Below are 24,874 nucleotides of genomic sequence, written 5' to 3'. Positions count from 1 at the left end.
CCCGCACTGGAGTGTTGGATATTGCTTGTATAATGTTAAAAGCCGAGCACACACTAGTTTTTCCAAGCACGCTTATGCAAGACGCTCTAGCCTAAGTATCGCATATTCAAATCTTTAAATTTAAAATTGCTGTAAGCATATTGAAAACTACTGCTTGATTAAAACTCCTGTAGACCTGTAAGTCACTCATTCAATGCACATTGAGGATTATTGCTGAGCTCAAGTTGCCATAAAGCCGTAAAGGTCATTGCTTGTATATGCAAGTTTTGTTGCTTAATTAAAGCTTCCGGAGAGCCACAAATTACTATCTGCACACAACCCTCACTGGAGTGTTGGATATTGCTTGTACAATGTTGAAAGCTGAACACACACGAGATTTTTCAAGCACCCTTGTGCAAAATGCTCTTGCCTAAATATTGCACATTCAAATTCGTAAATTTAAAAGTGGTGTAAGTATATTGAAAACTATTGCTTAATTAAAACTCCTATAGACCTGTAAGTCAGTCACACGACGCACATTGAAGATTATTGCTGAGCTCAAGTTGCCATAAAGCCGTAAAGGTCATTGCTTGTATATGCAAGTTTTGTTGCTTAATTAAAGCTTCCGGAGAGCCACAAATTACTATCTGCACACAACCCTCACTGGAGTGTTGGATATTGCTTGTACAATGTTGAAAGCTGAACACACACGAGTTTTTTCAAGCACGCTTGTGCAAGACGCTCTTGCCTAAATATTGCACATTCAAATTCGTAAATTTAAAATTGGTGTAAGCATATTGAAAACTATTGCTTAATAAAAACTCCTATGGACCTGTAAGTCAGTCACTCGACGCACATTGAGGATTATTGCTGAGATCAAGTTGCCATAAAGCTGTAGAGGTTATTGCTTAGGCGGAACCTTAAGAAAAGACGGTCGCTCAGAAAAGTCGAGCTGGTTTTTGTGCGATTCGTGAAAGGGACCAGGACTAACCAAGCTCGGAGATCATTCAGTGGAAACTGTTTTTCCTTTGGAAATGCAGCAGCTTAACAACAAAAAGTTTAGTAGTAGTTTACTATCTAAGCAAAACCCTCACATGACTTTGCCTCGTTCGTGCCAAACGACCAAGATTTTTACATAGCATTGGGAGAAAATTCAAAAGTATCAGAGGATGCTGAGCGTAATTAAAGCTTCTGAAGAGCAACAAATTACTGTATGCGCAAAACCCGCACTGCTTGCTTGTATAATGTTAAAAGCCGAGCACACACAAGTTTTTCCAAGCACGCTTGTGCAAGACGCTCTAGCCTAAGTATCGCATATTCAAATCTTTAAATTTAAAATTGGTTTAAGCATATTGAAAACTACTGCTTAATTAAAACTCCTGTAGACCTGTAAGTCACTCATTCAATGCACATTGAGGATTATTGCTAAGCTCAAGTTGCCATAAAGCCGTAAAGGTCATTGCTTGTATATGCAAGTTGTGTTGCTTAATTAAAGCTTCCGGAGAGCCACAAATTACTCTCTGCACAAAACCCTAACTGGAGTGTTGGATATTGCTTGTACAATGTTGAAAGCTGAACACATGCAAGTTTTTTCAAGCACGCTTGTGCAAGACGCTCTTGCCTAAATATTGCACATTCAAATTCGTAAATTTAAAATTGGTGTAAGCATATTGCTTAATCAAAACCTTCGTAGATCTGTAAGCAATGCTCAATGCACATTGAGGATTATCACTGAGCTCAAGTTGCCATAAAGCCGTTATTGCTTAGGCGGAACATGAATAAAAGACGGTCGCTCGGAAAAGTCGACCTGGTTTTTGTGCGATTCGTGAAAGGGACCAGGACTAACCAAGCTCGGAGAGCATTCAGAGGAAACTGTATTTCCATTGAAAATGCAGCCGCGGAGGCGGCTCGCTATAAATTTCAACGAAGCGGGGAGAAACCGAGTTTCGGATTAAAAAAAAATGGAGCGCATGTCAACGGTTCAATGGCGCTATCGAGTAGCTCAACAAACTTTGAGTTTTCCGAAACGCCGTCCGTCAGTTGATGCCGTCGCGACGGTCGTGTAGGACGTCGTAGCTTTTGCGTTTGCGCCGCGCTAGATATACGTAGCGTATCGCAAGGAGTGAAGATCAGATTTTTGGCGGTCGGATTCCCGGTCGAGTGTTTAAATCCGAATTTATTTGATACCGATGTGAATCGCGCTCGTTTCAGGAAATATTCAGGTCGGATTTTCGGGGGTGGGGGAGGTCGACACTTATGCGGAAAATGTTCTGTTCCTCAAGCTAAAATTTAAGATGACGCATACGGTCTACGTGTGGAGTTTCCTTTTTGTTTTCGTCGCTGGTAAGTCGGTCATTTTTAATTTACTTTTTTTTTCATTGATTTTTTTTTTAAATTGAGATATTTGTATATTTTTCATCATTTTGTAGGATGAAAGACGAACAAGTTCCATTCCATCGCAACACTTAAATGATTAAAAACGAGAGAAACAAAAAATATTGTAAAAATATAAAAAATTGCACAAAATGAAGCACCATGTTTGTTTATTAAAGAATAAACAAATATTAGTAATAAAATACCAAGTAAAATTTAAACAGAGTGTTTTTTTACTAATTATTAGAAACTAAGAACAATTTTAGTCTGAAGTTAATTAACGTATTTATTTAATTTTAATATAAATTATACATTGTTTTTACTTGATAAAAATCCATTTAACAAAATAAATCAGTACTAAAATTCCAGATTTTCACGAGATTATATAGAGAAAATTACAACAAAGAACTTAATATCATTAAAAAAATTGCACTGAACAATGTCGACAATCCGTCCATTATCGATAGAATTATAAATAAAAAACAAATCCAGACAACAGTAGACTCTATTTATCCGAAACCAAATACAGAACACGAACAATTTAAAACAATTACAGACATAGGAGAGCCTAGTGAAAAAGTGGTTTAAAAATAGCTTTGAGAAATAACAACACAATAGGAAAATTTTTAAAAATCAATAAAACGAAATGTCCAAAATCTCAAAAATCAGGTATCTACAGGTTGAAATGCGGGTTACAAATTTTTGTATTGGACAAACAGGTACATCCTTCAAGAAACGCATTAAAGAACATAAAAGAGCGTTTAAAAACAATAGCCTAGCTTCTAATTATGCTACACACTTAAACACAGAAAAAGAGAGAAGCAATAGAGATTAACAAAACAAATGTATTGCTTAACGATCAATTAGATTTAAATACCTCTCCTTTATTGAACTTAAATTCTCAAAACAACATTAAATAAGGTTTCATTGTCATTTTTCGGTATATATAGTAGCAGGTAGTTTGTAAATATTACATTTGATAAAGACACGGTGTTGTCGAAACAATTGTCATGTGAAAATATATAATTTCCTGAAAATCTTTTAGTTCAAATTATACAGTTTTTCGTTATCCTTAAAATGTTTTGGAGTTTTTAGCACTATTCGAGTGGAATCGGTTTCTTAACTAATCGGCTATAAAAAAAAGGGCGTATGATTCTATTCGACGAAAGAAGAATTCTGAGTCTTCCGCAACTCTCGAGAACCTTACGAATGTCAATAATACTCAAGTCGTTAAATAAATAAAAAAAGAAACTGTTTCATTTTCACTACGCAAACATCCCGATAAATATCTGAAATACCGAATATAAACCACTGAATATTTCATAGATAACATAACCGCCCCATTTTTATTTTTGACAAATTGAAGATGTTTTTTTTCCGAAGCCGATAATTACGAGACGAAAACATTCATTCCATCGGCAATATTAAACTAAAAAATTCCGCCCCCGAGCAAGAAAAAAACGACCATCGTTTCGCCTTTTTTTTAACATGAAACAACTCCCGAATCTACCCCCAACTTCCGGACGTTGATGGAGTTTTAATGTGCAGACGCCTATAGTGTTTATGAATGTTTTATGTAAATTACATAGTCGATCCCTATCATTATGTTTACGTATATTTAAAAGTCCACTTTTTTTGGAAATCTATTTTCGTTGCCGAATTTCAACAGCTTTCTCTTTTTCCGAGAGGAAGTGGGGCAGGAAGTATCAAAAAACAACGAAAATTTTAGAATTTTTTATTTTCGTTTAATTTTCTAAACGAGTGACTACTGCCAAAAAATCATTTCAGCATACATATAAGAAGTTGGGTTGTGATAGTTAGTGATATTTGTACGTACAGCAATAGTCACACATTAATGCTTTCCTGTTGGATAAAAATGCAAAACCTACCTGTTTTCCAAAATGTAAAATAAGGAGAGAAACAAGTGAATGATTAAATTAATAACACCAAAAAACCATTTCGAAGTTATAATAGACTCCTTTCTCAAGTGGTTCTATGCCTACTAAGTTTGAGAAAGTTGAAACGCCGTGTTTTTTTGATCCATTATATGTCAAATAGAAAATACTCATTTCCGACATTCTCCTGCAACATTTTATCTTGTTATTCAGGCAACGGCGGTCGATCTTACGTAGCAGCCATCTCCTTACATAAAACATGAAGCTTATAGATTGCCTGTTGATACTGCAGCATCGGTTTAAATTTTTTTGCGCCCGGGTTTCGATGAAAACAACACAAAACGTTTCTTTGTTGCGACCTCGCATGAATACAGTACAAAGGAAAAGAATGAACGTTTTTCGACGCGGTTATTAAGTTTCGATTCATCCCGTACGGAAAGAACGGTCCAATATTCTTTTTGCCTGGCTCACCGCACACGGGATACTTTTAAAAAGAACTTCCATAGATATATATTTTCTAAAGAAATGCGCATCATAATACGCCTAGTTGTGAAAAATTTGGAAAACCTCGTTTGGAATGCGTTTTGTGGGACAAATTGAAACTTTTTAAAAGGTTCGTTGTGTTATGAAGCAAATTTTTCAGTATTCCTGCATGCCGAAAATTGGTATTAAATTTCGATTGATGTTTCGCGAGGTTTTATCTCGGGCAGGTAATTATTTGTGTCTCGCTGGTTGGTATTGTGATTTGTGATGCTAATTTAGTTGGCAATCAAAGAACAAAGTGGTCATTATTTCATATTAAATAGTTTACCGTTTGACGCTTATTTGTAAAAACACGGTAATATTTTAAAAATCGCTGTCTATTTTTAAATTAAAAACTAGACCACCAGTTGTTAATTTAAGTCAGCAACTGTTAGTTCTTTTGGAATATTCGTCGCTTATAAAATACAAGGAAACGTCAATGAAATGCTTTGTCCAAAACTTGTGGATTCTGGATTTGTAAAAAGTATTACATTAGCCTGTGGAAGTTTCTTTGAAAAGTCTTCTTTGAGGACGTCGAGACGACGACTCCCTACGTTAAAGTAATCATAAGTAAACCCAAGGGGCCGTCTAAACGACGTGAATATCCGAGACCCAGCGATCCGCGTCAACTTTTCAATCTTGATCCGAATTGAATTCCATTTAATTCAAAATTAAAGGTCTAAAAATCGATCATGCAAAAACCGCGATACGACAGGCGCGCCAGTGTGTGTTTATCTGCTTTCAAGCGAGGGTTAGTCACGATTGGTTGACTTCGTCCCCGGTCCGGTGACGAAATTTATTCCCTCTGTCTCGCGGACCTTTGGGCTTTAATTAATTGAGGATAAAAAAATCAATCCTTACAGTTGATTAAAACGTCCGCTCTCGGTCCGACAAAAAAAAAGAGGAAAGCGACATGGAATGCTAAAATGTTTCCCTGTACCGGCGGAATTTTCTGGAAAAGAACAACTCACCGGGAACGCACTCCTCCCTGCTTCCGGAAAATCCGGACTACCCCTTCGTCGGGAAAGTTAATCACGGGTTTATTCGGTCGCTTGTTTGGATAGAGACCCTATTTAAGGGGGGCATAAGTCAGTCACTGGATTAGTGTACAGGCGTGTTATCTAGCATCCAGACGCAATTACCATATGTAAATATGCAAATTGTTGTTGTCTAATAAGTTGGTAACGATTCGCATGCAGGTCCCGTCTTGCTGGGATTCTCTATTTTGGGCGGAAATTGACGAGGGTTCGTTTCTGAAACCCAGGCACGGCACTGGAGAGGTTAGGTAAACGCTGAAAACTTTCGGGGGCTAACCCGCGGGTTATCTGTTTCCGCAAACGCGATATTAGCTAATCTAATTCGTATGATGTCAAGCAAATCCTACATCTCTAAATTATAGCTTATCTATAAGGGCCTCTCTCCCGACTTGCAAAGGTCCCATCTTTGCTAGCAATGGAAAAATGCAAGAGTTTGTCAAGTATTGGTTAGTTTGACGCCCAGGGTTTTGTTTACCTTGCACCACATGTGAATGAAATTATCGAAAAATTGGACCAAAGCAATTATCCGACCTAAATAAAATTTAGACAAAAAATTGGTTTGACAGAATTGGTGCAACTTTGAGTTCTAATATGCCAACATCTTTCCTATAATCTCTAAAATGAATTTAATTTGCCCAATCTACGCACCGGGAGGCCAAAGTGAAGTGAAAAAAGAAAATTATGACTGAAGCCACTACGATTATAATGCACATTTTTCTAATTTCGTGTGGACAGATGGACAATATGTAATCAAATTGAACGAGTGTAAATTATTATTGACATTTTAAATATAATGCCGATATTTTAGCAGCAAATTGATATACGTTTTACCAAAAGAACAAAGAATAGTGGCAAATTTACTGAAAATATTCTCAATGATGCAATTATCTGCAGTTTTTATTTGTTTTGCTGATATTATAGAAATATATTAGAAACGAGAAATCGACATGCGCTTTTCCATAGTGTGTTAGACCCTTGTTTGGCTACATTTTGTTGCAATGAAAGTGATATCGTAAATTTTGTTGAGATCATACATTTTACTTGTAGTGATATCTCACTACGCCTTCGAGCAGCGATACAGGGCTGCGTTGGTAGACCAAGAAGAGTCCTTTTCGATAAAATGCGTTCAGCTATTCGGAGATTGACACTGACATTTATTTTCGAAAATGTTCGAACACAGTTCATGACTTTCGCTAAAGAGATATATCGAAAACCACTTAACTTAAAAAATAGGATTACGTCACCTGGCGACAATTTTAAATATTTAAAAATGATGCACAGCTTTTTCACCCGAAGTCTTTGCCTCAATTGCTGTTCGAAATAGGGCAGCGTGCCTTCTCATTTTGCCACCCAGTATATTTCTTATAATTAAATTTAGAAAAAATAAAAGTAATTTTAAAAGAATCTTAAAAATTGAAGATTACCGACATAAATTAAATTCCAAATGGACACGCGTTTAGAAAAAATAATAAAAAAATTTAGAAAAAATAAAAGCAATTTTAAAAGAATCTTGAGAATTGAAGATTACCGACATAAATTAAATTCCAAATGCGTGTCGTACGGTGGCATTTTTAATATAACATTTCGAAAAATAGGAGTTTACGGCAAATTTGGGCACTGATTGAGATCTGAATTAGCATCACGGTAAACATATCGTTAAAATAATACGCCGGGGCAATTTTAACGTACGGGTCGTGTTGTTCTTTGCACTGCCATTATTGAAACCGCCCAAAAACCACATGACAGAGTGCCCTCTAGAATATTTTCCCGATACCGGCGCACTCGTGTGAACTCGAGGTCGAACATTTAGCGAAATCGTAAAACAAGCCCCCGATTCGGATGTAAATGTTTCACGCTCCATTCGGGACGTGCCCATTTTACTCGGGTGGTCGATGAACCGTACGCAATCAAATTTATATTTGCCAAAATATAAATAAAATTTTATAGGGCGCGTGTTATTTAATCGCCTTCGCGCTGGTCGAACACGCTGAATAGTATTTGTAACACGTGAGGTTTTGTAGTATATAAATTTAAATGGACGGTTGGGGAGCATTGATGACTATAAATTGTGTCGTGATAATAAAAAATTACGGGGCGCGTTTACGTAGGGGTCAGATCGGGAGGGTACGGATACCGTTCTTGGTGGTAATTGATGTAGAGTTTCACCGATGAAAAATAGCAGGACTCTTAAGAGGGTGGATTGATAAGTCTCGTACCAGACAATGAAAACCACATTTTATATATTTTTTTGCTTTATTTTTCAACATTTTTCAACTCTAATTGAGTTGTATAGCCTTTATAAACCGAAACTTCAAGCTCCTCAAAATATCCATCCTCAACAATCATAACTTACTCGTTACTCTCAAATCTCTGTCCACGAAGCTCATTTTTGAGGTTAGGGAACACAACATAGTACTAAGTCGGACTTATAAGGTGAAGAAGAATTTTGAAGATCTTTTTTTGATTTTGATTTACGGTCTCCCAGCTATTCAAAATATTGTCGCTTCCACGGGACTTCCATTGCGTGACTCTTCATTTATTCAGAAAACCATCTTTTAAGCATTGAATATGGGTATTAATTGATGTAATTACCTAAAATTGTATATTTGGAGCTGTCATTTTCATGTCAAACCTGTTACTTATCACCCCACTCCAGTAATGGCGAACGTACTACACACAACACATTAAACCGCTTAGTTGCGAAAGAAGATGACTTATTTTTTAAATGTATTATTAAACATTTTTTGCATTATCCGTAGGGGATAATTCGCCACGATTTTAAGAACTTTCAAAAATTTAGAAACAGTGTTAGAGTTAAGAACCTATTGTTCTAGTTTCCTCATAGCTTATCTACTTCGGCAATAATAAAACCAAATGGCTTTTTCAAAAAATAGTTTTATAAAACATTAAGAGATGCAGAATCTGAATTTTTAATGAAAAGCGCAATTAGGGCGTATTTCAATCCAAATAAAGAAATAAATTAGTCCGTGAAGAAGCTACTGTTCGGAGGAAAATGAAAACGCCATTGTGCGCCATTTTAAACGGCCGCTTCGTGACGTGGCCGAAATCCCATAAAATCACAAAGCCTAATGTAGTTCCCCGCCCAGTTTGCGGCTTTCAATCTTTTAAAAAAGCTCGATAGCATGTTGTTTTTTCCGTCTTATCGTCGAAAGGGAGCCGAAGGCCCGGCTTTGTGAGCCTAATAGGTGCCGCGACCTTTCCCTTTGACGTCGCTGCAAGCCCGATGCAGAACGGGCTTGCTCTTTCCAGCGACGTTCCTTTCAAAATTTTCCAGGTTGTGGCTTCGCGGTCAGTGGCGGGTTTGTACAGAACGTCACGACGCGTGCCGAAACTCCCACGTATAATGCAAACTTTCCAAATTCGATTTTTTTCGAAGAAATTAATCGTGCAGCTATTACAATTTAACTTTATAAGTCATCCAGAAATTATTTACTAAAATGTTTTTTCTTTTTTTGGTAAGAATAAGAAAGAAGTTCAAATTGTGAAATTTAGTTTTTCTATATTTAATTTAATCGTCGATTTCGGGTAGCGATTTTAATATTGTTAGTGTATGTGTGTGTGTATGGCTTTTCTTTTGCTGCTCGAGCCTCGTTTCTTATGAAACAAGTTGACTGGAAAATTGCCCGGAAATTTAAGATTTAAATTGAAGCTTTAAATCGCCCGAACGGCCAATGACCCGTGAAAAGCATGAATGGGGATTTTAAGCAAAGTACAAGCCTAATTTAACGTACGGTTTTGTGAAACACTATTTTGGTCACGGAATTTTCTATAGCTCCTATACTTCTTTATTTTCAGCAGAAAGCAATTACGCTAAAGTGTCACGGCAGGCTTTATTGAAGTTTTTTTGCTTCTTGAAAATGTTTAATTCTATAAATTTTTATTTAAATTATCGTTATCCAAAGTATTATGAAAAATTATATGACTACTTGGTAATAAATGGTATTTGCCTCCCCGCTCTCTTCTGAATCACGTTTTCGTTAGGGCCATAGCGCCTCTATAAGACTTCAGCAAGGTGTTCGAAACACTAAATCACAGACAGATGATACAAGTCATTATATAAACACAGTGTTAAATACAGTCTCTCGGTTACCATCTGCTCAAGATCTGCTTCCTAATAGTAATTAGACTAAAATGTTTCTTTTTGACAGTAATAGTATCTGCTATAATTATAATTTTAAAACATTATTAGATAATGTTAGATTAGTACCTGCGGACGTCCGTAGAAATCTGGAAATTTTGATGGATGTTAATTTAAGATATGAAGACCATGTGAGGTATGTGGATATTGTCTTTAAAACAGTCTACGAGATTGAATCTCTCTGAAAGGTATTATTTTCACTTTGTCACTCTAGTACATAAAATAAAAGGGTCCAACATCCCCAGCTTGTTACATGGCAAAGCGAGTCAGAGATGCTTCATTTATAACGCTATTAAGCTTTATAATGATGTCCCTGTTACTATTAAAGCTCGTCCATCTGCGAAGTCGTTTATCAAATAGCTCAAAAATTTATTGTTAATTGAGGAGAGAGTTTCTTTTTTTTAATTTTGTATGGTGGTTAGATGGCCAGCTATGCTAGATCCCGCCACTAAGTGTCTTAATATATTGCATAACATATCCCTACAGTATCAATAGAGACATTTTCAATTGAAATGAATGTTTCCTCCATTTCTAGGATTAGCGGGCCTAGTCTGGCCATTTACTTCTTCAACTCGCTCCTGAGCACAATGTCTGCTCTTTCAACGGAAGGCGCCGGTCCTGTCATCCATATCATTGCCCTCAATACCGAGACTAAATTTTTATACAAGGTGTAATTATAACTCACCATAACTATTAGAGAAACTATCGCGGAATATAGTAAGATACAGAAAAGCGCGAATAAATGAGCATCGTAACACCTCAAGTTGTGAAAGACTTACGAGCGCAGCGCCAAAATTTTCCGGCCTGAATATGAATGAAACACAGTAGAGTAATAATTTTTATCAATTTTCAATGTAATCGCCCCTAACTTCGATTCACTTATTAGATTACATATCTTTATTAACAACTCAATCCCTTTAAAAATATATTCTCTTGGTTTGTCTGCAGTCTCTTTTAACTCGACTTCGTCGTTCAACCGTAAGTCCCTGTTGAAATATCTAAACCAATAATAGTCGCTGGGGGCAATATCTGGACTATAGGGAGGATGATCTATCTGTTGGAACCCACACTCTAAAATGGCAGCTTGTGCAACACCAGCAGTATGGACAGGTGCATTATCGTTCAAAAGACGCACGCCTCTGGTCCCTTTTGGTCGACGTTTTACACGTATGCAGTCTCGCAATTTATGTAATAATGTTGCATAATATTTACCATTAACAGTGGTATTAATTTCTTTAAAATCTATCAAAAGAATTCCTTCACAATCCCAAAAGATCGTGGCCATCACCTTTTTTGTTGACTGGCAGACTCTGAATTTTCTTGGAACCATAGTTTCATCTCCCATCACAATAGTTTCTATCACAGGCTTCGGTTGCGACCCACAGAGTTTCAAAAAAGACCGCGCACACTCGACACGGCGTTGTTTTTGAATAGCCGAAAGGTTTTTAGGAACCCATCTTGCACTAACCTTGTGCATAGCTAAATGATCATTCAGGATTCGAGGAATACTTGTATCAGAAAGCTTAGTAATTTTTGAGATTTCCTTGACCTTAAAACGTCGATCACTCAATACCACCTCTTCCATAATCACAACAATATCTTCCGTTATGGCCTCCACTGGTCGACCAGTTCTTGAATCATCTTCAATGGACTCCTGCCCCATTCGAAAACGTTTTGCCTATTCTTTCACTACAGAATACGAAGGGGAACTTTGTCTGTACACACCATCCAGCCTTTCTTACGTAATTTTAGGTGCTAACCCTTCTTTTGTCAAAAACTTTATGACTGCTCTATACTCAATTTGCGTTATTTGCGACAATTTTTCGGACGCGTCTTGTTTAAAATGCTGTCAATAAAAAACTATTTGACGCAAGACTTTTTTTTCGCAGCCTACTAAGATATATATTTAAAAGAAGACAAAAGACCGGGAAATTTTAGCGCTAATCTCGTATTTCCAATCCCTCTTCGTGTAAAAAAAATGCTCCGCCCAGTTGATGCTTGACTCAGTGGCGTTCAACTGCGGGTTCGACCCCAAAATCGGGGTTATCCGTCGGAAAACCAATTATATTTTTCTGTCTGTCGCGCTAGCGTGACAAAAACCGTCGTCACGACAAAACATTATCGCAAAATTATACAATTTCATATTGTGTTTCGTCGTTGCACTTTTTGCTCGCAATCCTCGCCGAATCTTGGCATGCAATATCGTCGTCTTTCCACTCCGGTTAAAACACGGGTCACGTTCGCAATCTTGTAACACTTTGTATAGAAGCGGCGGCAGAAAAGCTCGGACCGTTTCGTGAAAAGATGAAAACTAATATTGTGTGTCCGCGACGCGACGTTCTTTTTTTTTTTAAATCCCATCCGAGGAAACGTATTATATTTATTATAATGTTCGTTTCGCCGCGGCGTTCCAAGAGGATTTTCTAGATATAACTTTCATTTTATCGCCGCTGGTTATCATCCGGGTTTTGTTACTCGTAATAATAAAGCGCAAACGAAATTAATTTATAATTACCCCCCGCTAGAAATGTTCCAAAAAGTAGCAGACCCGCGCCCTCGTCCCCATCAACTCTTCTCCTAAAATTCACTAAAATACGCCAGTTACCAAAAATCCCGGTACTTTAGGATGAAAAATCACCCGAACTGATCCACTTTGACCGAATCCCGGGCCAAGTAAGGTACCCTAATTTTTCAGCATTTACCGAGCCGCGGAGCAGAGGGGGGGAGATATTTAAACCGCCTCCTCCTCGCCACCCCGTCGAGCCGGTTTTCATTAGACGCTTAGCGGGAAAAGCGAGCTAGATGGACCGGATGATATATTTGGGGAAAATTATTTTGGCCCCCCGTAAAAAATAAGCTTTCATTTGTTATTGTCTGGGACCGCTTCTCCGCCCCCGGGCGGTATATCCTCGAGTTATTCTTAATTCCTATTTAATTAGGTTTGTACTCGGGGATTAATTAAAGATTTCGAGGGGCGCTCTTGTCAAAATTAAATTATTAGAATTTCCTACGCTCGAAGAGGGGAAAATATCGATCAGAATTTTAATGCCGTCGGTAACATCCCCGGTTTGACTTCGGGCTGAAGAAAAGTTTGAGAAACGTCTGCAATCGCGCTCAAAAACCATGTGAATTCGCCCCTACCTGATTTAAATGTTGAATAGAGCACTTCCCTTCTAAAAGTTCTGCCCGATATTGCAATGCAAATTTTTAATGCGACATTATCGCTTGTCACTTTTTAAAGATAGTGAAAAAAACGTTAGGAAATATTTCAGGGTCAATATTCATACGCAATATGTCAATACATTTTCAAACAACTGTGCGTCACAACGCTCCCAGTGGTGTAAAGCCATTGTACTAATGAAACACGCAAATGCAACTCCAGAAGTCAATTATTTCAAAGAGAAATGCGAGTGATAACACCTGAAGTTCTGTAAAAAGATCACATTTTTGGTCCCCGATGATAATAAGAAAATTTGTTCCAGGTACAGCCTTGAATAATAGTGATATACCACAGTTACACGAGGGTTTCAAAAACCATTCGCCATGGCTGCAGATTCGTCATTCAAAAAATGGGACAAAAAGTTCATACTCAGTTTCGGAAACATAGATATTTAAAATTTAAATAGAGACTGCTGGTGCCTTATATCCTTACGCCAAGCATTTGTGATTATTGGAAATAATTACGATGTACCGATTATATATAAGTATTAGGCCTGAAATTATGCTGAAGGTGGTGTTTTTTCTTATATATATATATATATATATATATATATATATATATATATATATATATATATATATATATATATATATATATATATATATATATATATATATATATATATATATATATATATATATATATATATATATATATATATATATTCCTAGATCATCTGAATTCCATTCACCCAAGGATTCAATTTACAATAGAACTTGAAGAGGATAACAGTCTGCCCTTTTTAGATGTGCACATCACAAGGACCGAAGATGGACATTTGGAACACACTGTCTATAGAAAACCAACACACACTAATAGATATCTGAACGCTAAATCTCATCACCACCCATCACAGATACAGGCAGTGGCAAATGCATTAATTGTTCGGTCCTTCAGGCTCACAAACGAGAGGAACAGAGATGAAGAACTGAAAAAAATTAGTACCTGTCTTCGACAAAACGGATACCAAAGGCGCATCATCAGCAATGCAATCGGTAGACAACAACAGCCGCAGCAGAGAGTGCAGTACGAGACCCAACGAAGATCGATCGCTGTCCTGCCATACATCAAAGGGGTTACTGACAAAATCGGCCGAATATTATATATATATATATATATATATATATATATATATATATATATATATATATATATATATATATATATATATATATATATATATATATATATATATATATATATATATATATATATATATATATATATGTATATGTATGTATGTATGTATGTATGTATGTATATGTATAGACCTGCAATTAAACTGATTATGGTAATTTTTCCTATTCCGTTTAGTGTTAGTGTGAATTTTCATGATTTTTATTTTTTCTCTCGAGCATGAGCCAAGATTCTCAAATAATTTAAGAGTTAAAACAATTTTATTTTTTTGACTTATAGTATTCGTCAGGAAAATTTATTAAATTTAATAAATTTATTAAAATTAATATGCCATAAGTTTTGAAAATCAAGATGTCTGGCATTTCCCAAAAAATGTAAACCGAATGGAGCGTTATGAGTTTAGCAATATTAATGTCAGCCAATCAAATTTGAGTGAACGGTTTGTTGCAAATGGACTCTAATTTAGTAGTAGTCTTAAAAACTTAATAAAAATAATATCGAGCAAATTCTTTTAAAAAATGTGAAAAATATTACCAAGGATAAAGTTCGCGTGGTCTATTTCTCCCTATTCGAATCAATAGCCACATACGCAAAATTGATATGGAAACATTCTCTTGATGACAATAGAAAGTTTTTGCCTTACAGGTAAGAGTAATAAAAATAATAACACATATATCTAAGGTAAGAAACAGAGTTTTAACGATACCCTGCAAACATATTAATATATTGATATATTGTATTGTTTGGGTTATACAAAAGATTCTATAGGTAATTATGGCTCATATAACACCCGTATTAATGAATTTAGTAAACTATTTTGCTCCTAAATACTTCATTTAAACACTTTCAAGCTAGAAATAAAAACCCTCTTAATTAAAAAATCTTTCTATGCTGTGAAAGGTTTAATAAACAGCTGAGATTAAACATAATGATTATCAAATCATCGGACATTGACCTACATGTACAAGAGTTTTAACAATACCCTGCCATATATTAATATATTGAATTGCTTGCTTTATATAAAACATTGTAAAGATAATTATGGACTCATATAATACCCGTGTTAATGAATATTAGTTTATTTGACACGAGCGGAGCGAGTGTTTAATAAACAAACTATACTTTTTCTACGACTGTTAGTTTTTCGGTACATTTTCGCCAAACAACACGAATGCATTCACTGATATGGCCGTCAGAATTGACAAACGTTAAATTCAAGGCGTGGCAAATGTCTCCAAAATCATCCGATTGCTCTCAACCCCGTCCGGTAAAATCTCGGTAGTGTCCGAAGTGGCTCGGATCCGTGGGAAATAAAACGGACGTGGTAAAGTGACGCTTCCCGCACGCTAGATCGGTTTGTAATTGGGTATTTTACAGGCGGGAGTAGAAAAACTATTTTGCTCCTAAATACTTCATGTAGACACTTCGAAGCTAGAAATAAAAACGTTCATAGTAAAAAAATATTTCTATAACGTGAAAGGTTTCTTTAGCAGCTAAGATAAAACATAATGATCAAATCATCGCACACGTACAATTTTGACCAATTTAAATATGGGTGATATATATTAAGACAGCCTTATTTTAATTAAAAAATATTGTGTTGGAAACTTTAGTTTAAGGCAGATACTTGTTGAGTTCGTTGAGGAAGTTGTATGAAAGTGATACAAAAACACTTTTATACCCAATGAAAAAAGCAGCAATACTTAAAATTTTATGAATTTCAAACAAGTTCGATTAAAACAAAAAACATAACTGCTTTCCGGATTTGTAGTTGATAAATAACGTACGTCTGTTCGGAATCAACCGACGCAAACAAACGAAGGATTGGCCGAAAAGAAGTAGCCAGAAAATTTCGCCGGCGAAGCCGATCTCGGGGATACCATCCAGCGGTTCCCGAGGGACGAATTTGTTGTGATATAATGCGTCAACAGGTTCGGAAAAGTGCCGCGCGTCCGACGACATGGGACGAATTAGTTAAAATTTTACGCTGAACCGGAAATAAATCCGAGACCATAACCGAGTCCATTAAATCGCCGAAGCACGGTCTCTCCCCCCATAAAGCAAACAAAAGGGCCGCCGCCGCCGCCGGGTTCAATTCTTCGGTTTGGATTTTCGAACGGCATCATCAATTACCGCGCACGCCACTGAAATTTCCGGTCGAAATTGCTCCGGGATTTCCTTTTAATAGGCATCATATTTTGCCCGGGAGGGCGTCCCCGCAAAAAAGTTGAGAAGTTCATTTAAAAGTTTTCGGTAGTTATTACACTTCTATTGCCGCGTGTAGTGCCTCCCCCCCCCTTGCCGCACCGCTGCCGACTGTCTACGTGAGCGTAAGTTTTTACGTTTTATAAGTTGAGTTTTATCTTTCTGTCCCCTCGGTGATTCCGAACGGAGAGGGGAATTCCATCTCGATAAACCGGAACACTGAACAAGACCGGATCTTTTATGTTTTCGGGTCGTCGTGGTGATGGTGGTGGCGAGATTTTATTTTTGCACCCTCGATGTTGACGGAAATGTTAAATCTCGTATCTCTGGTGTATACATCTATAATGAACGGCAGTTGAAGTGGGATATATATATATATATATATATATATATATATATATATATATATATATATATATATCCAATTCGTTAAAGGAAATGTAAAATCAATTACAAAAAAAATGTCTTTTTTATTGAATTCTTTTGAATGTCAAATTGAAACTTAAACTTTAACCTCTTTGTGCACCCCTCTGGATTTGATCATTTCCTTTACAAGTTATGACTTGAGTTTTAAAATAGAATCCAAATTTTCTTAATTTTTTATTTCAAAACCTGGCCATACACCCATAGCAACATTATAAAAGACTTCATAAGACTTGCCATTTCTTCAAAGTCTTTGCCATTTTTCTGTGTTACATGCACATCTTGTATAACTCACAGACTCTTCGCCACCAGTTCACTACTTGCAGAAATTTTCATGGACAATTTAGAAAACATCATACATAAATATCCACTGAATGAAAGATTTCTTTATTGGTATAGATGCGTGGATGGTGTTTTTGCTTTTTCCGTTTGAACAAAAGGACAACTGCAGTCCTTTTTGAATTCGTACATAACCGTATAAAATTTGCAATAGACACGAAACTAGATAACTATTTAAACTTTCTGGACATAACTATAACTAAATCACAGAACAAATTACATTTCTCCATTTACCCTAAACCCCCACAAACGTGCGCAGTAATGTATAATATTTTAGTTTTTTATCCACAGAATAAATATATATAGAACCTAGCAAGAAAATTTTAATATACCTATCTAAATTTGGTGTTAAGATTGCTTTTGAAACTGAAAATACAATTGGAACATTTTTAAAAAGCAATGAAACTAAAAACTCAAATATGGATGTGGATCATGTCCCAAAATTTGTATCGGACAAACAGGTAAAACATTTAAGAAACTTAAAAGAGCGTACAAAAATAAAAATTCGGATTCCAACTATGATATACATTTTAATTCAGAACTGCACAAGTTTAATGATAATTTTGATATTTTACAAAACGAATCAAAAATCAAAAATTTAATTTGTTGGGGCCTATGGAGATTAACAACATGAGATATTGGATTCTATTACTTAATGACCAAATTTCAATATATATCCCTGCACAGGTAATTAAGAATCTATAACCAACCGATTATATATGGGGGAATATTGTCAAGTTTTTGTCGTAGTTTGTCATTAACTAATAAATTACTCTCAACATTTATTGTTGTAATTTAATTCCATAATATTCTTACTTAGCTTGGCTCTTATTTGGTCAGTCCCTTGCTTTGCTGTTTAGGAAGGTGTATAAGATCAGTAAGATGAAGTAAACTAATTTGTTAGAATCATAAGATCATTTGGAAAACTGATTATAGACAATAATAATAGATATTAATTTTATTTAAGAAATTTACCTAGGAGACAACGTAATTCTCCAAAAGAGGTTGTCGTCAATGCTTCTATACAGTTACTGGTATTTCTTTTTAAAAACGTTTCTCCATCTGATTAAATTTATTTCCATTTAGTAAATGGCATATTATAAATTTGTGTTTCAAAAGTTCCACAATAAAATACCGAGTTAAAATAGTTTTCGAAAAAAACAACCAAATAGATAGAGTCTCCGAGCTTTGAAACTCGGTAAATTAGGAAGTTCATATAAAGGGAGTTCTATCTCCGAAATGTAGCCAACGCCCTGCTCGTTCGTTTCGAATTCGAACACTAAAGTACAATTATTATTTCGGGCGACACAAAGGTGGTCGATTCGTGAGGTGGAGCGGGTGGAACCTTCCCGTAGACACCTCCTAAATTAAGGCGGCCCATTCAGCTGTCTAACTTAACGAAAACTCTCCGACTAGCATTCTGTTAGTTAAGCTTTTATTAAGCACGTTAACGAGCCGAAGTTAGTTGCGGAATCGAGTTACGCGGATAATGGTTTGATTAATCCTCTTACCCCGTATTATTAATAACATCCACGACTTTGGATGGCCCTTTGGTGTTCGCCCGTATGTGCTAACGATTCGGATATTATCTGCACCTATCCAGCGAAAGCAAACACGTATTAAGAGCAAGTTTAATAACAAGGAGCCACTCCCGCAAGCTAAAAATAATACCGCAGCTATCGGGTTGGTTTAATGTGCAATAAACAGATAGTTGAGCTCGCGTTTTTTCTTCACTAATTGCACGACGTATAGTTAAGCTAGATCACTTTGCAATTTCAAAAATAGTGAAGGAATAAAGCAAACCCATGCCATTGCAATTTGACCTAACCATTTTATTCTAATGTAGTTTTGTAATTCTTGCATCATGCAAAGAGAAACAACGTTGTTTAAAAGTATATAAGGAGCAGAACTTGAAGAAACATTTATTTTACGGCTTCCCTGATTAAGTAAAAAATAGTTCCTTTTAGTTTTTGCAATTATAAACTTCGTTCTACTTTATATAAACAAATATACATGATATCATAATACAGTATATTTAGGCAACATATTTACAACGCAACCATCCATCATTGTTTTGTTATTACCTAAATCTATACAGGGAATTCGGAAATCGTAATATTTTCCGATTTACAACTTGTCAAAATTCATTTTTTTAATCTTATTTTTAAAACAGTGGGCTAAATGATCAAAGAAATTGACATTTTAGACACAGTGCCCTGATTTAGTAAATGGCGTCGTTACAAAAAAAAAGTCACTAGAGGGCACTTTACCTAGAATATTTTTTTTATTTCCCTGTATTTTATTTATTTAGACTGATATTGCAAAATAGAACAGATTGCCTTAAGCAAAATCGCAAATTTTCAAAAATTGGCACGCTCGTATAAAAAAAATATATCTCGGTAACGGTAGGTCCTATGGGATCGCGGTTGGTACAGAAATTCTACGTTCTCTGTTCTCGCTTTTTGGTTTTATTTGAATAACTTTCGAACCGGTAGAGTTACAAAATTGATATTTGCCTTCTTTTTAACCCTCCACGAGGCGCATAGGCTTATAAGAAATGGCCCTGATCCGACGCAAGTATCCATCTTTTTTTCTCGATTTTTGACTGTTTTTTGAATCTTGCTATTAAACACGATAAGTATCCAAAATTTGAAGGAATCGACTTCATATTTGGCACATATATGCCTTTGTCCAGTGACGGAACCTGTTGAAAGAATTCTAAAAAAATAAAAAATTGCGCGTGCAAAACATCATTTTTCAAAAACTGTTTTCGTAACAAAAAAAAATTTTTTAACCAGAAGAAGCAGAAGATGCGACTCTATAAACTTTTATTTGTGACAATTTTTCGAAAATATACAGGATGCGCCGCAAATTCAAAAAAACTGAAAAATGGTTCCCCCTATTGTTGAAAATTGGTTATAACTGAAAGACTATGATTCTTTTATTTTGTGATATAGCACGCATAAACAGCAAAACCTTTTGAATTTAAGGTTTTTGACCTATTGTACAGGGTGTTCCCTATATTCCGTGCTAAATGAGAAATGAGTTAAGTGTCCTAAATTTGCAGATATCAACAGAGATGTAAAAGTCCGTTTCCACATTTAAACGGTAGAAATTATGCGCAATCAAATTTTACCGAGTATTTTTTAGAAATTTTTGAATTTTTTTTATTTTTAAAAATAAAGTTTTAAAGATGAATTTTGACCACTCGTAAAAAATTTCGATTTCGAATTATTATTAGATGACTTACTGCCATTATTTTACCACGTTGAATCTTTCCTAAAAGTTTCCCATCTCAATTTCCGAACACCCTGTATATGTTGGTTATACTAGTCTATATCAACCCAACCGAACCTCCAGGGCGAGGGCTTAGATGTTATGATATTCCTCTACTTACTATATATGTTGCATCAACTCATACATCCATTAAACGTATGTAGAATTGTTGTGTACTGTGTGTGCTCGGTGACGTACGGTTATGAAAAAATGTTTCTCGAAACATACTTTACTGGCGATTTTCATAGGAACCGCCTAATTAAAACCAATTCGATACGCATGCGTGCCGGTTGGCCATTATTCTGCTGCCCGTTTGCGTTCGATGAAAACGCGGCGATAAAAAAATGCACGCTTTAAACAAATAATTACGATCTAAAGACCCGCTCGTTTTCGGCGGAGCCTTCGTGCAAAATGTTAAATAAAACGATTTAATATTATCGGGATTTACACGTGTTAAATAAGACCGCCGTTCGTGACCGACGCCATTTTTTTGCCCGCGCGTTCCGGGGACCCCGTCTCGTCCCCACCCCCGCCCGATCCCCAATTTCGGCGAGGAACCCTCGCGTTTTTATGGTCGATAATTATTAGAATACGCAATTTTTATTGCAACTAGTGGGCAGTTTCGATGTCCCTCGCCTTAAGATTTAAATTATCTTATACTGTCTTTCATCCGAGGAAATGTACAATACCGATGGTAGTGTGATTTTAATTAAAAAATAAAGCTATATATTCGATATTTAATTGGTTGCTTAAAATCTAAACTTCTTGTTGATACTCCGTAGTCACCTCCCACCTCCCTCCCCTTTATACTAAGTAAATTAATTTTTCTACCCTCGTCTGCCGCTTTACCACGTCAGTTTCGTTTCCCACGGATCCGAGCCACTTTGAGCACGATTTCAGTCAGGGAATGTACTCGTAAAATAAATAAGAACTAAAGGTTCGGATTTTCAAGAAATTATATGAAATACTACATGCTATAAGCTACAATTAAAATCTAGTGGAGTACTCGGTTTGTAAAGTGACATTTGTAATTTAAGTTCACCACAGAAATTTTACGTACCGTTCCCATGAACTTTAGTGGTTTTTACAGTTTTATATTAATGTCTTGCCAAGACCAATTGTACCATTTTCAAATATCCATCTCTCATCATGACATTCAATAACACATCTCTCTCTGTCTAACGTATACAGTTAAAAATAGACAACAATAGCGGAACCGATCGGAACAATAAGGGAATTGGTTTAGTGGCAACTAGTAAATATTTTGATTGAATGGTTCGAATTAGCTGTTATTATTTTTAATTCGTTAAATTGTGTTTTTTTTGTAAGCAGAAAAAGTATAGTATGCTAGACGTTTGGTAAACTCTTTATCTCACTCTCTTATTAAGCACTCACTCCACTGCGCTCCGCTTGTGCCAAATAAACTCGTGACCCAAAAGCCGCTTACCGCACTTGTTGCATAATATACTATTTTTCTACTCCCTTCTGTAAGATACCTAAATTATACACCGATTCAGCGTGCGGAAAATGTCATTTTACCACTTTCGTTTCATTTGCCACTGATTCGAGCCACTTCGGACCTTTCCGCGATATTATCGCACTCGTATGAGAGCAGTCGGATACTTTCGAACAATCATGTTAGTGAATATTCGTGTTGTTTTACAAAAAGGAAAAGCATTCAACCCATTTGGTAAACTTTTTAATAAACACTCGCTTCGCTCTTGCTAAATTAACTCGCGACTCAAGGTACGTTTACCACACTGATTGCATAATATTCCATTTTTACATCTTTTACGCAATTTGGTATGAAAGAGCAAATAATGTTTAAAATACATTTCCTTAATTTACTTTAAATTTTTCCACCTTAGTCGCTGTCTACGTCTTTTTCCTGGAAGCCTCATTGCAGTATTCGTTATGGTTTGGCATTATTGGATGTGACCATATCATTCCAGTGCTCTCCTTTCTAAGTTCCCTGCGTTCTACTCCCAGTCGTTTTTGTGACTTGTATGTATCTTCTCATATAATCAATCCAGTTTGATCGATGATATGTTTCTTCTTATTGTTGAAGTTATTGGCTGTGCTTCTGCTCCATTTGATGTGATATTGCGTACCATGCTTTGAAAGTTCCTTTTTTTTGTTTCATGCACCATATGGTCGATCCTAAATACTTGAAAGTTTGGTGAATATTGATAATTTCGTTCTCCCAATCTAAATCTTAAATTTTATTATTAACATTATTTCAGATATATTAAAATCCGAGATCTGGAACCAAAGCTTCTCCTCTTAATTGAAAAGTGCGTGTCAGGAACATATTTTTTTTGTAACGGTCAAATTTACAAACAAACTTGTCCTTGTCTTGTCTTGTCCAATTTTAATAATATTTAGTATAATTTCACACATACACATAATTCGTATTCTGGTTTTAGTCCTCTTGTTATGACTATTAATACCTTTAATATATTGCCTTTTTTTATCTATGTTTTTTATCTTTTTACTTTTCGCAAAACTTCTATATTCCACCTGCGTCGGTTTTTGTTTAGTCAAACTTGCTAACGTTTCGCCAGTCATCTTGTTGACTTCTTCAGAGCTTAACAGGGGGAATCCAGAAGTTTTGTAAAAAGTATTGCAGTTGTCTGTGGAAGTTTCCTTGAACAATTAACATTTGTTTTTATCACTATTAATTTTTAGAAATCTCTAAAAAAAGGAAGAAAAAAAAAAGAAAAAGGATAAGGCTTTTCAGTACTTTACAAAACTTCTGGATTCCTCCTGCGTCGGTTTTTGCTAAGTCGAACTTGCTGACGTTTCGCCAATCATCTTGTTGGCTTCTTCAAAACTTAACTGAAACTGTTTCATGAGGATTGGCGAAACAATAACAAGTTTGACTCAAGAAGAACTGACGCAGGAGGAAGCCAGAAGTTTTGTGAAAAATATTGCAGTAGAAGTTTTCTTGAAAAATTAACATTTGTTTCAATCACTAAAAATCTTTGCTTACTTGTGTTGTGTGTGCAAATTGAACTTTTAAAAATGAGTTGATACGGGAATTTCTATTAAAAAACGAACGAACAACAATAAGTTGGCTATCGCAGCCCGTAGAGTTGTGAATACGTAAGTTCGAAAGCTACGTCGGTGAGTTACATTTTAAAATATAATATTAACACTTTATTTCCAACAGGTAACGGGTCCCAATTACAGGAAGCATTAAATATATTTACAGGGGACGTAAAAACTAATCTTAAATATACTAATTTTATTACTAAAAAGAGGAAGAAAAAAAAAGAAAAAGGATAAGGTTTTTCAGTACTTTACAAAACTTCTGGATTCCTCCTGCGTCGCTTTTTGCTGAATCGACCTTGCTGACGTTTCGACAATCACCCTGTTGGCTTCTTCAGAGCTTAACCAAAACTGTTTCATGATGATTGGCGAAATGTTAACAAGTTTGACGCAACAAAAACCGACGCAGGAGGAATCCAAAAGTTTTGTGAAAAGTGCTACAGTAGTCTGTGGAAGTTTCTATGAAAAATTAACATGTGTTTACTGGTTAGTTGTGTTATTAGTTGATCTGGGAATTTCCATTAAAAAACGAACAAATTCCTCGCTCAGCAGCGCAAAACGCAAACGTACGTGACGATATGCCGCAGCGAATATTGTACCGGATTAATAATAATTATTGTAAAATGCGGCCGGCTGTCTTTCGCGTTTAATAACGTAATTAGCGGACGGTCCTGCTACCGACAGTTATTGAAACTCCGCTTAATTGCCGGCAATAATATATAATTTTGATTGGATTACTCGCTATTCGGCGAATTAATGAGGTTGTTGATATTTCCTCGCGGTATTCGGCAAAAAAGGGGCGGATCGAAAACTATAGCTCATAATAATTTCCTTTATCTTTTTTCACATAAATAACATTTGCTTGTCGTGTCCGACGCCGACGCCGCAGCGAAACACATTTTTCATAGGTCCGGGAAATATGGAGTCTAAACGGGGCAGTTGTAAAAGGATACGCTGCTGATGAGAGATTAGCCAAGCGGTAGGAGGGCTTTTACGGTTTCGTTTTTCTTTCTTTTCAGTAATTTATTCGGTTCGCGTGTATTTGCCGGCCAATATTTCAAAAATGTTACGCATTGGAAACGATCTCTCATGAGACCTCGTAGTAAGAGACCTGTTAGATACTTTAGGTACTACGGAAATTTTACAAGCACCTTTGACCCTCAACGAAAAAATAATGTTTTGGTTGGTTCTTCAGCTTCGGCGACAAGAACTTATGTTTTTAATTATTCTCAAGTACTGGGTTATTCATGATATTCTG

General features: G+C 36.0%; 1 protein-coding gene across 1 annotated transcript in view; it reads left to right on the top strand.

Moving 5' to 3' along the window:
* Positions 1-2,035: 2,035 nt before the first annotated feature.
* LOC132699494 (uncharacterized) overlaps positions 2,036-24,874 on the top strand; it is a 321,798-nt gene continuing 298,959 nt past the window's right edge. Inside the window, exon 1 of the mRNA XM_060666244.1 lies at positions 2,036-2,322. Coding sequence (XP_060522227.1) covers positions 2,274-2,322 — 49 coding nt within the window. The 5' untranslated portion in view covers positions 2,036-2,273. The remainder of the gene's footprint in view (positions 2,323-24,874) is intronic.

The sequence above is a fragment of the Cylas formicarius genome, unplaced genomic scaffold (genome assembly GCF_029955315.1).
Source record: "Cylas formicarius isolate icCylForm1 unplaced genomic scaffold, icCylForm1.1 PGA_scaffold_3__17_contigs__length_32017465, whole genome shotgun sequence".
Lineage (NCBI taxonomy): Eukaryota > Metazoa > Arthropoda > Insecta > Coleoptera > Brentidae > Cylas > Cylas formicarius.
The sequence above is the reverse complement of the archived record's forward strand: the minus strand, read 5'-3'. Positions and strand labels throughout refer to the sequence as shown.